This window comes from Raphanus sativus, chromosome 7 (assembly GCF_000801105.2).
Source record: "Raphanus sativus cultivar WK10039 chromosome 7, ASM80110v3, whole genome shotgun sequence".
In the NCBI taxonomy this organism is placed as follows: Eukaryota; Viridiplantae; Streptophyta; class Magnoliopsida; order Brassicales; family Brassicaceae; genus Raphanus; species Raphanus sativus.
Genome location: NC_079517.1, coordinates 24078523 through 24090689, shown reverse-complemented (window position 1 = coordinate 24090689; position 12167 = coordinate 24078523). Strand labels below are relative to the sequence as shown.

Sequence of the window (12167 nt, the reverse complement as noted above, 5' to 3'; positions counted from 1 at the left end):
ATGTTTCAATAATTATAATTCAGTCCTCATTATATTTGTTGATAAAAATATTATTGTAAACCAAATCTTAGAAGTTGTCCCAAATATTTGCAATTATTTGTTTTAAAGTAACCATATAATTTTTGCAAATACAGTTTATATGACCCTAAAAATAAGAAATAATAAAATTAAATAAAAAAAGTAAAAATAAAATAAAACAAAACAAAACAAAAAACATAAAAAATAAAAATAAAAAAAAAATAAAATACAAATAAAATTAAAATACAAATAAAATTAAAATAAAATAATATAATAAAAAAAAGAATAAGATAAAAGAAATAATAGAGAAAAAAATAAAAAGGTTTATATGAACTTATTGCATAAGGTATAATACAATAAAACAAATAAATCAGATTTTTTTATAAATAATGAAACAAAAGAAAATATATCTTTTTAAGTTGAGAATATATTTTAGATTTATGACTAGTAAAAACAAAAACAAAATATTAATTTCCAGTCTATAAAGATTCACCGATCTCCACATCCGAGCCTCCTTCTAAAATCTGAATCCTGCGATTAAGACTGTTAAGATACTGGTCAACAAGATAACCTAGATCGTTAAGATCCCTGGCTAGAGCAGGATTATTATGACCCCCGGCTGGAATAGTTAACTGTCCAATCTGAAGAAATCGATACATATCTTCCGTGAGGTTAACCTCCCTGTTGTCCTTCTTCTTCTTAAGCAGAAGTTTATCGGCTTTGGTTATCCTCTGTTGGAAAAACTCCTGTTGATTGACCATATTATTGTGCCGGTCAATTTCCGGCAAGTTCCGAAAAGTAGTAATCACTTGGTTCATACCCTCAGTGTTCTAAAATGTGCTAGCGTATAGCTGTATACGCGGACGCCTAAACGGGGCCTAAGCGGACATTATATAGAGAAATACTTGGGTTCACCCCTAGAGTGAACCTTTAGGTTCACCCAACCAATAGGATTTCGTTATTTCATATTCAGTATCTTTTAAAAAAGGAAACAAAATATTGTCAAGTTTTATTATATTTTTAAAATAAAAAATAAATAGAAAATAATAATAGTAGCAAAAAAGATTTTATATTTAAAATACCGTCAACAAAACACTAAACCCTAAACCCTAAATCATAAACCCTAAACCCATTGTAAACCGTTGGATAAATCCTAAATCTTTTGATTTTTTAAAAATATACTTTTAACACAATCGGCAAAACACTAAACCGTAAATACTAAACCCTAAACCCTAAATACTAAACCCTAAACCCTTGGGTAAACCATAAACCCTTGGATAAATCCTAAACTCTAGGATTTAGAATTTATCAAAGTGTTTTGGATTTACCAAGGGTTTAGGGTTTACCCAAGGGTTTAGGATTTAGGATTTAGGGTTTAGTGTTGGTTGACGGTATTAAAAATATAATTTTTAAACGTGTTTTTGTTTGCAATTATTATTATTAATTATTTATTTTTATTTTTATTTTAAAAATATAATAAAACTTGACAATATTTTGTTTCCTTTTTTAAAAGATACTGAATATGAAATAACGAAATCCTATTGGTTGGGTGAACCTAAAGGTTCACTCTAGGGGTGAACCCAAGAATTTCTCCATTATATATAGGTATATATATAACTAATTGATGACTAATATAAACAAAAAAAGTAATACTAAAATAATATAAGGTTTTCAATACTAAGTTCCTTAAATCAAATAACTAAACAAGAAAAAAAATCTATCATCCTTAAATCAAATAATAACTGAAATGTAAAGAAAAATAAACCAAACTAAAATGTGAATTATCATTCTTCTCCATCGTAAACTTGGTCTTCATCTGATTCCAAATTAGTACCAGCAAAATCTTCCTCTTCTTTGTCAGAAATAAAATCTTCATCATGCAGTTCTCTAATATCATCCATATCATCATCACATGCCTCTCCTTCTGCACCACCAGCTTCTACACCCATAGCTGATTCATGTTCTCCATCAACACCTTCAACAAGCCATTCTTGAGCATGAATAGCATCATCAGCAATTAATACATCAATGTTCTTCTCCTTCTGTCTTTTTCTTTTGTTCAACAATCTTGTATTAAATTGGACAAATACAAGATTATTCATTCTGGTTGTACTAAGCCGGTTTCTCTTTTTTGTATGTATCTGCATTTTTAAAACAAAGTCATCAGTATTAAAATATAAAGTTGGAACAGTTTAGAATCATAAACCAATAAAAAAATTACCCCTTCAAAAGAACTCCAAGCTCTTTCACATCTCGATGAACTAGTAGTCAAAGACAAAATTCTCTTTGCCATTCTTTGCAAATTAGTCACTGATGTCCCATAAGTATTCCACCATTCAACTAATAAAAAATAAAGCTAAGTGCAAGTTCGTAAAGGTATATAAAATATTAAAATGGCTTTATTTTTTAAACATACCTGGATCATAATCATCTTTAATTTCTTCACAGCCTTTTATAGCCCATGGTGTTCCAAAATTATCTCCCTTGTTCTTGTACTTATTAATCTCAGAATTGATGACATTTCTTTGCTTGGAGATGTCATCAGGAATAAAAGCATTGACACACTTGAAGAAACTTGTGAGCACATTGTTATGTAATGGAATGGTTTGGTCCTTGTATAAATAGTAAGGATTTAAGAGATAACCCGTCATATGCAAAGGACTGTCAAGTCGACCCTCAATCCTTTGGTCAATGATATTCATGATTGGCTGAATATTCATTTCAATGTTATTCAACCCAGTACGTATATCTTTCTTTGCTTGTAGTAGCTCTCCATGCAGATATCCCATTGTAGGTTTCTTATCACCATCAACCAATCTAAGTACCTTAACCAAAGGTCCAAAAACCTTCAAACACATAGTGACTCCATTCCAAAAACTGCATACTCGTCATTGTTTTAAAAGCTGCCACTCCTTTAGGGTGCTCTGCCCATTTGCAGTTTTTCCAGTCAGCACTAACAAACATGGACTGTAACTGATTGCACTACAAGAATTGTTGAAAACAGCAAAGGACTGGCGAAAACATTTCCGTAGCCATAATTATTGGCGATGAAAGTTGCGATGGATAGCGACAAAACATAAAAATGTTAATTTTGTAGCTAATCTGTAGCGATCTATAGCTATCCAGCTACGAATACGATTCATAGGTGTTCTCTAGCTGAATAGCTACTAATTAGCGAGGAATCAATTGTCGCCGAAAGTTTTGTAGTTAGTAAAACATGGTTATAAATATTTATGTATCTTACTGATATGGTTGTGTTATATATATTTGAAATTTGCATTTGTGATGTATGTTTGAAACTTTGAATCAAGATAATGTGTATCTGTGTTATATTTTGAAATACACCATTTTTATGCTTATTGTGTTTGGTTGATACTTGAGTTAGGGATTATAGTATAGAGTTTAGATTTTAGGGATTGTGGTTTAGGGTTAAGGATTAGAGTTTTATAGTTAAGAAGTTGCTAAATATATAGTAAAATTATAATTTGTTAGAAATGTACATTAATTATTAAAAATGTATAGATTTGTGATGTTAAAATGAAAATATTTGGCTACCACTTTAGTTATGGATTAGGGTATAAGGTTTAGATTTTAAGGATTGTGCTAGAGTTAAGAAATTGTTAAAAGTATAAAAAAACTTGGTTAGTAAATTATTAATGGTTAGAAATTTATATCAGACTATTAAAATTGTATAAATTTGATTATTATAAATACATTTTTTAAAATTTTAACATCACAGATTTTATTTACTTCCACACATTTCCCTCTTTAAGTTTTTTAGCTTTACTAATTGCCTCTATATTTTTCATTTCCCTCCCAAACTTTTTGGGTTTAGCTCCAAAATTTTTGGCCCAAAAACTTGTTATCAAAAGTGTTACGATACAGACAAAAATTGACCAAAGTCTTAAACTCTCACTTACCGTGTCTTCTTCTCAGTTTTGCCTCGTCGTGTTATACGGTGCTTATTTTCTTCATGGCTCACACCTGACAAACTTCTCACTGTTGTCGCCTATGGCCACCGGAGTTGAATTTTCCGGGTACGTTTCTGCTATAGGAAATATAAGGAGTAGTGACACGTGGATTAAAGAGATATCGAAGAAGACACGCGTCACGCAATAAAGGAGTCGTTGAAGAAGTTTGTTACAGAGGAAGAAACGAGTGCGGATAAAAGACGAAGAGAAGATTCATTTGTATTCATTCAGAAAAATTACATGATTGTTTTCCTTCTTGAACCCTAATCTGAGAATTTGTGGAGATAACTTTTTATAGCTTTTGAGTTGTTTCTACCGTATACTCTTGGCTTGATTAGTTCGATTCTTTGTATAGACATTGGATCGATTGTTACGGAGATCGGATTTTACTGTAACAAAGGTATCAGTGACCAGACGAACCTCGGCAACAATGGCGGAAACACGTTCCCAAGCTCTGTTGAAAGGAACGGCGGCGCGTGAATCGGAAGTTGCTATTTCGAGTCGCCTTGAAGCGTTGGAGAAGGCGATCGAGATGCAGAACGAGAGAAACGCACAGACAGAAGAAAGCGTGAGGGAGATGATCGAAACATTTAAATTGATGACGCGGAATAATCCGATGAATCCCTCGACGAGTAAATCGCAACCTCAGGAACAGTATCGTCAGCAGCGTCAAGGTCCCCAGATACCTATACGGCGATGACCAGACTTGCGAAGGTTGATTTTCCTCGATTTAATGGCGATAATGTGAAGGAATGGTTGTTTAAGGTCGAAGAGTTCTTTGGGATTGATAACACACCAACAGATCTCAAAGTTCGTTTGGCTTCAATCCATTTCGATCAAATTGCAGCGGCTTGGCATCAAGCACTAGCGCAATCCGAACAAGATGCGTATGTTATTGCGGATTGGGAACAGTATAAAGTGCTTCTAAAGGAGCGATTTGAAGATGTTTTGGATGATCCTATTGCTGATTTGAAGAAATTGCAGGAAACTGTGGGTATTGGAGATTATCATGCTAAGTTTGAGCTAATTCGAACTCGTGTGCAGATGAGTGAGAGCTATTTGGTGAGCGCTTACTTAGCAGGATTAAACAATGATACTCAAATGCATGTGAGAATGTTTCAACCTAAGTCTGTGCGAGAGTGCTGGTTGTTGGGAAGACTGTATGAAACAGCTCACCCGAGGAAGTTTTCTTCAAAAAGTAATGTCAACACAAGCAAAGGGTTATTGCAATATCAGAAACCCACAGATGCTAAGTCAAGCAACACTGAGAGCATTGATAAGCCGAAGGAAGGGTTTAAGCAACCACAGAAGTTTCTTTCAAATGAAGAGATGAGTGATCGCAGAGCTAAAGGTCTCTGTTACTACTGTGATGAGAAGTATACTCCAGGACACTACTTGAAGCATAAAAAAGCACAGCTTTATTTGCTGGAGTCAGAGGAGGATGAGGAGTTCTTTGAGGCTCAAAATGGTGTGCAGGAGGAAGAAGGAGATATTGCGCATATCTCTGTAAGTGCAGTAGCTGGTGTCACTGAGAATTACAGGACAATGAAAGTGCGTGGGTTATGTGGAAAACGCACACTATATATCCTCATTGATTCTGGTTCGACACATAATTTCATGGACCCAAGGGTGGCTGAACAGTTGAACTGTGAGATTAAACCCCCTCAAATGAGGAAAGTGGCGGTAGCTGATGGCGGGAAGTTAACAGTTAGAGGAAGAGTTGAAAAGTTTGAATGGAGGTTCCAAAATGCTTCTTTCACGCAAGACATGATGTTGATTCCTCTTGGTAATTGTGATATGGTGTTAGGAGTACAATGGCTTTCTTTACTTGGTCCGATAACTTGGGATTTTTTGAAGTTGGAGATGCAGTTCAAATATCTCAGTAAGAAAGTAGTCTTACATGGGATCAAAGAGGGAGCTGTTACTGAAGTAAAGGCTAACAAAATGAAGTTGTTGGAAAAAAATGCACAGATTTCGTTGATCTATATAAGTGAGGTTGAAGATGATGAGCATCCGGAACTGTTTTCAGTAGGAGTGAGCGCTGAAAACAGAGACGAGAGTGCTGATCACAGAGAAGACTTTGGGCTGAAGGAGTTGTTAGGTGATTATGATGATATCTTTGAAGAACCTACAACACTCCCACCTCATCGAGTCAACCATGATCACAAGATTCCTCTCATGGAAGGCTCTAACCCAGTCAATCAACGCCCATACAGATATGCTCTGTATCAGAAAACAGAGATTGACAAATTGGTGCAGAATTTGTTGGATGCAGGCACGATTAAGAATAGCTCTAGTCCCTACGCATCTCCAGTTGTTTTAGTAAAGAAGAAAGATAACACTTGGAGACTATGTGTGGACTACAGGAATCTTAACAGCATGACTATTAAGGATCGGTTCCCTATTCCTTTGATTGAGGATCTGATGGACGAGTTGGGAGGATCCTCTGTATATTCCAAGATTGATCTTCGTGCTGGTTACCACCAAGTGAGAATGGATCCGGCTGATACACATAAGACTGCTTTCAAGACACATAGTGGTCATTATGAGTATCTAGTGATGCCTTTTGGCCTCACCAATGCTCCAGCCACATTTCAGAGCTTGATGAACTCAGTCTTCAAACCTTTTCTCAGGAAATTTGTCCTAATTTTCTTTGATGATACATATACAGTAATTCAGTGGAGGAACACATCAGTCATCTTCGGCAAGTATTTGAGGTCATGAGAGCAAATAACTTGTATGCCAAGAAGAGTAAATGTGAGTTCTCTACGACAAGGGTGGAGTATTTAGGACATTTTATCGAAGCTAAAGGAATCTCTACTGATCCTAACAAGATTAAAGCTGTTCAGGAATGGCCACAACCTACAGCTTTGAAGCAATTACGTGGTTTCTTGGGGTTAGCAGGGTATTACAGAAGATTTGTTAAAAGCTTTGGAGGTATTGCTAGACCTCTTACTGCGCTAACAAAAAAAGATGCATTCATATGGTCTGATGAAGCTCAGGATGCTTTTGGGACATTGAAATCAGCTTTATGCAATGCACCTGTCTTAGCTTTACCTGATTTCAACAAACAGTTTATTGTTGAAACGGATGCATGTGGGAATGGAATCGGAGCGGTGTTGATGCAGGAGGGTCATCCGATTGCATACATTAGCAGGCACTTGAAAGGCAAGCAGCTTCACTTGTCAATCTATGAGAAAGAGCTCCTTGCTGTGGTCTTTGCGGTTCAAAATTGGAGACACTATCTGCTCCATGGTCACTTCATCATCAGAACTGATCAACGAAGCTTGAAATACTTGCTGGAACAACGCTTGAATACACCAATACAACAGCAATGGTTACCGAAATTGATGGAGTTTGACTACGAGATTCAATATAGACAGGGCAAGGACAATTTAGCAGCAGATGCTCTGTCTAGAGTGGAGGGTTCTGAAGTGTTGAGTATGGCATTGTCGGTAATGGAGTGTGATTTGATGAAGCAAATCCAAGAGAATTATGAGAAGGACTCTGCAGTTATGGAGGTGATTGAAGCTTTAAAGAAAAAACAGGACGCTAAGAAGCATTTCTCGTGGACTCAAGGAACGTTAAGAAGAAAGAGCAAATTGGTTATTCCTGCAGTTTTACAATTGAGGAATACAATATTGGCTTGGTTACATGAGTCTGGAAGTGGAGGACATTCGGGTCGTGATGCTACTTCTCAGAGAGTGAAGAGCTTGTTTTATTGGAAGGGGATGAATAAGGACATACAGAGCTATATCAGGAGTTGTAGAGTGTGTCAACAGTGTAAACATGAGACTATCGCTTCTCCAGGATTGCTCCAACCTCTACCTATTCCAACGGCTATATGGTCTGACATTTCTATGGACTTCATCGACGGTGTTCCTAAATCTTTTGGCAAATCAGTAATTCTGGTCGTCGTTGATAGGTTGAGCAAGTCAGCCCATTTTATGGCTCTTAGTCATCCTTACACAGCTGCAACAGTGGCTCAAGCATTTTTAGACACTGTGTATCGCTTACATGGGTTACCTCAGTCGATCGTTAGTGATAGAGACACGGTTTTCTTGAGTGAATTCTGGAGAGAATTGTTCACTCTGCAGGGGGTTGCTTTGAACTATTCTACGGCGTATCATCCTCAAAGTGACGGTCAGACAGAAGTAGTAAACAAGTGCTTGGAGACTTATCTGAGGTGTATGACGAGTGAGAGACCTCATCTGTGGGCGAAATGGCTTCCCTTGGCTGAGTATTGGTATAACACGACGTTTCATACATCCATTCAACTCACTCCTTTTGAGGCAGTATATGGACACGTCCTCCACCGATACATTTGCCTTATTTACCTGGTGAATCAAAGGTTGAGATGGTGGCTAAGTCGTTACAGGAACGAGAGAGCATGATTCTGTTATTACAGTTTCATTTGCTTCGTGCTCAACATCGCATGAGGCAAAATGAAGACCTGCATCGTACTGAGCGTAGTTTTGACATTGGAGATTATGTGTATGTCAAACTACAACCATATCGACAGCAGTCTGCAGTACTCAGGCCCAACAACAAGCTGGCTCCAAAATTCTTTGGTCCTTATAAGATCATTGATCGATGTGGTTCTGTTGCTTACAAACTGGAGTTGCCACCTTCGTCACTAATTCACCCGGTTTTTCACGTTTCACAATTGAAGGTGATGGTGGGAAACGTTCATACATCGACTGAGTTACCTGAGGTGATTGATGATGTGTTGATTAAGGAACCAATGAGGATATTGGAGAGGAAGATGGTTCAGAGACAGAACAAAGCAGTTACGAAGGTTCTGGTACAGTGGGCTAATCAGGGTGAGGAAGAAGCTACATGGGAGTTCCTCTTTGACTTGCAGAAGAAGTTTCCTACATTTGAACCTTGTGGTCAAGGTTCTCTTAACAGGGAGGATTTGCTATAGGAAATATAAGGAGTAGTGACACGTGGATTAAAGAGATATCGAAGAAGACACGCGTCACGCAATAAAGGAGTCGTTGAAGAAGTTTGTTACAGAGGAAGAAACGAGTGCGGATAAAAGACGAAGAGAAGATTCATTTGTATTCATTCAGAAAAATTACATGATTGTTTTCCTTCTTGAACCCTAATCTGAGAATTTGTGGAGATAACTTTTCATAGCTTTTGAGTTGTTTCTACCGTATACTCTTGGCTTGATTAGTTCGATTCTTTGTATAGACATTGGATCGATTGTTACGGAGATCGGATTTTACTGTAACAGTTTCTTCCATACCCATCTTTCTTCTATTAGTTCAGATAAGGGTTTTGATTTGTTCTCACTATCTGTTTGTGTTATAGGGTTTCAATATTGTAGACCATCAGTGTCTGTATCAATGGTTCTCGATTTGGGTTTCAGTTTGACTTGGGGTTTCTCTTCTTCGTCTCCGTTTCTGTATCAATGGCTACTTTCCTCAACCTAAACGCTTATGATGCACCGAAGAAGCTCGATGAGCATCTCCTCAGTCGCCTTGTATCAGCTTGTAAGTTGTGAACAATTTTAACAAAATAAAATCTTAAAGTCTCTATCTTTTTCGATCTATAAGAGTAACAGTTAGTTTTCTTTGAGTTTGTTTTACAGATACCATAGTTCCAAGGATTATAACTGTTTTGGCTACCCTTTCGGTTAGTGATTCAAATGGCTTCAATTATAGCAGATGTTTATAGTTGTTTATCTTGTGCTCTTGTTTTCTGTCTGATTTAAAGCACCTTATTAGGCAGTTATTGATTTTGATATTGTGCCCCTTCTTTGCAGATTGTAAACCTGAGTCAATACTCTCCATAGAAGACTCTCTGGACTAAATAAAATAAAGCAGTCAGGTTCTAGGGAGCTACTCCTCGAGTTCAAAGCAAAGGAAGGAGTCAGGTTTACCTGAGCAACAAGCTTCTCCACAGCTATATCACTGGCATATTAGGCATCCAGAGAGTCACAGCCACGTCCAATATTTTTTCATCAGAGTTCTCCATACCAGTCATAACACGCATCCTTGACTTCACAGGTACTCTCTCAGTCTACTCTGTTTGACAGCTTATAATTCTCTTTCAGAAAACACCTTATTTAATTTTGACTATGTCTCTCTTCCTTTACTGCAGAATGGCAAGGTTGTGACATTTCCTTCCAAAAATCCGAACACACAGGACCATGTGCATCTTGATAACGTTAGGTTCTGTTTTTTGTTCTCTTTTCGGGTTAATTTTTTTTTTGTTTGTCTACTTGTAATGCTTAACCATCTCTGTGATGTTTGACAATTTAGGTTTTTTCGTTATATCTACTTTACATTATTAATGTTTGTTAACACAATGGTAAAGAGTTTGATTTTATTATACTTAGTTTTGCTCACTAATTAAAATATATTGGACACCATATTTTTAAAAAATTTCTTTTATAAATTGTATTAGCTACCGGTAATCTAAATCAAAATCTAGAACTAATATGTAGCCAAATCCGTGGCTACATTTGATACAAACTTGCTAAGGAAATATTATTGCTAAAATTTGTAGCTATAAAGTCACAGATCAAGTCATAGCTAATATCTCGCTATTGGCTACAAAAATTGTTGTCACTAATTTGTCGCTAATGACCTACGGATTGGCTACAGATCACAAATAGCGTCGGTGCTGAGGCCAAGGATTTAATCTGTCGCCATCCGTTGCCTTCATAAAATTAGCAACAGATTTGGCCCATTAGCTACAAAATAACCCTTAGCTATTTAAGTAAATTCTTGTAGTGTTGGTCTTTTCCATCAAGCTTTGCAAAGTTAAAAAACATGACGCAAATCTAGTAACCCCTGGTCTCACAATGTCTTTATTGTCAGTGAACTTTCTCATCATGGCTAAAGTCTTGTGGTGAGCATAAACAAAGATTGTGAACCCTTTAGCCCTCTGGATGATGGTCTTAAAACTTTGGATTTTTGTGATGCTCTCTAGCATCAAATTAACAGTGTGGGCAGCACATGATGTCCAAAAAATGTTTGGCATTTTCTCTTTCAGGATCCTCGCAGCAGCCATGTTGTTTGGTGCATTGTCGGTTACTACTTGAACCACATTCTCTATCCCAACATCCTCAATGCACTCTTTGACATACTGATGAATAAATTCACCTGTATGAGCCTCATCTGAACAGTCTTTGGAAGAAAGAAACATGGTTCCTCCTCTGCAGTTAATACACAAGTTCATAATACTTCTTCTTTTTCTATCAGACCAAGCATCTGTTAAAACTGAACACCCGTTCTGTTTCCTCTCTTCTTCCTGGCCCTTTAATAAACCCTTGATTCTCTCAACTTCTTCTTTCAGTAAAGGCTCTCGTAGCAAATATTGACTTGGTGGTGTAACTCCAGGGCCAAACTGTCCCACAGCTTCAAGCATCAACTTAAACTCATCATTAGCAGTAGCATGAAAGGGGACACCAGAAGCAAAAAGCCATCTGCCAATGTATTGGTGAACTTTATGTAATCTATCTTTGGAAAGAGCATCACTGATATTTTGCTGTCTGGTTGCCATGGAAGAAAGTGGTGGGTTGATATCTGATGCAAATTTATCCATTGGACCAAGAGTACGGGGAATTTTTGCTGACCTCAACTCTTCAAGTTCAGCACCAACATCATCATCCTCATCACCACCATCAGAAATCTTCACAGATTTTCGCAAGTCATCATCTGAACTCCTCTTGTTCTTCTTTTTATTCTTTGCTTCATCAATAGCTTTTCTGCATTTTTCCTGATCATCTTTTGTTGATTGTCGACAAGCAGAAACATTTCCTGGAATCCTGGCAATATGCTCTTTGATCCTAAATGCACCACCAGAAAACTGTTTCCCACATAGTTTACACTTCACCTTATCTGGATTACTTGGGTTACACAACATCCCATATTCCCAAGCAGCATCTTTGGAATTTCTTTTCAAAACTGAAGTTTCTGACGGTCCTGCTTGGTTCATACTTGAATTTGCAGATGATCCAGCAATACCTCTTGAACTGTTTCCTGAAATTTTTGTAAAACCAAACGTGTGGTGAGAACAAACTGATCGTACTTTGCAACCATAATTGACAAGTCACTATAATATAAATTATAAAAAAAGTTCCACTCAACAAATAGTCAAATAATGTTATAGTCTCATCGTTAATGATACTAATGGATACCAACAAAACAACATGTAAAATTA

General features: G+C 36.8%; 2 protein-coding genes across 2 annotated transcripts; both read right to left on the bottom strand.

Moving 5' to 3' along the window:
• Positions 1-1802: 1802 nt before the first annotated feature.
• Positions 1803-2876, bottom strand: LOC108832155 (uncharacterized). Its single transcript, XM_056991474.1, has 3 exons — positions 2435-2876; positions 2240-2328; positions 1803-2159 (listed from the first exon to the last, which is right to left on the bottom strand). Exons 1-3 carry the CDS (start codon positions 2874-2876, stop codon positions 1803-1805), a joined length of 888 nt encoding a protein of 295 aa, XP_056847454.1.
• A 7833-nt stretch (positions 2877-10709) lies between these two features.
• Positions 10710-11942, bottom strand: LOC108832156 (uncharacterized). The gene has a single exon (XM_018605652.1). The coding sequence runs from the start codon at positions 11940-11942 to the stop codon at positions 10710-10712; it is 1233 nt and encodes a 410-aa protein (XP_018461154.1).
• Positions 11943-12167: the final 225 nt, after the last annotated feature.

Excerpts from the sequence above, each read along its gene's own strand:
- LOC108832155 (XM_056991474.1), bottom strand. The coding sequence starts at position 2,876 with ATGTGTTTGAAGGTTTTTGGACCTTTGGTTAAGGTACTTAGATTGGTT. Across the intron at positions 2,329-2,434 it reads TAAAGATGATTATGATCCAG|TGACTAATTTGCAAAGAATG; the intron begins GTATGTTTAAAA and ends ATGGGACATCAG. Across the intron at positions 2,160-2,239 it reads CTTGGAGTTCTTTTGAAGGG|ATACATACAAAAAAGAGAAA; the intron begins GTAATTTTTTTA and ends TTAAAAATGCAG.
- LOC108832156 (XM_018605652.1), bottom strand. The coding sequence starts at position 11,942 with ATGAACCAAGCAGGACCGTCAGAAACTTCAGTTTTGAAAAGAAATTCC.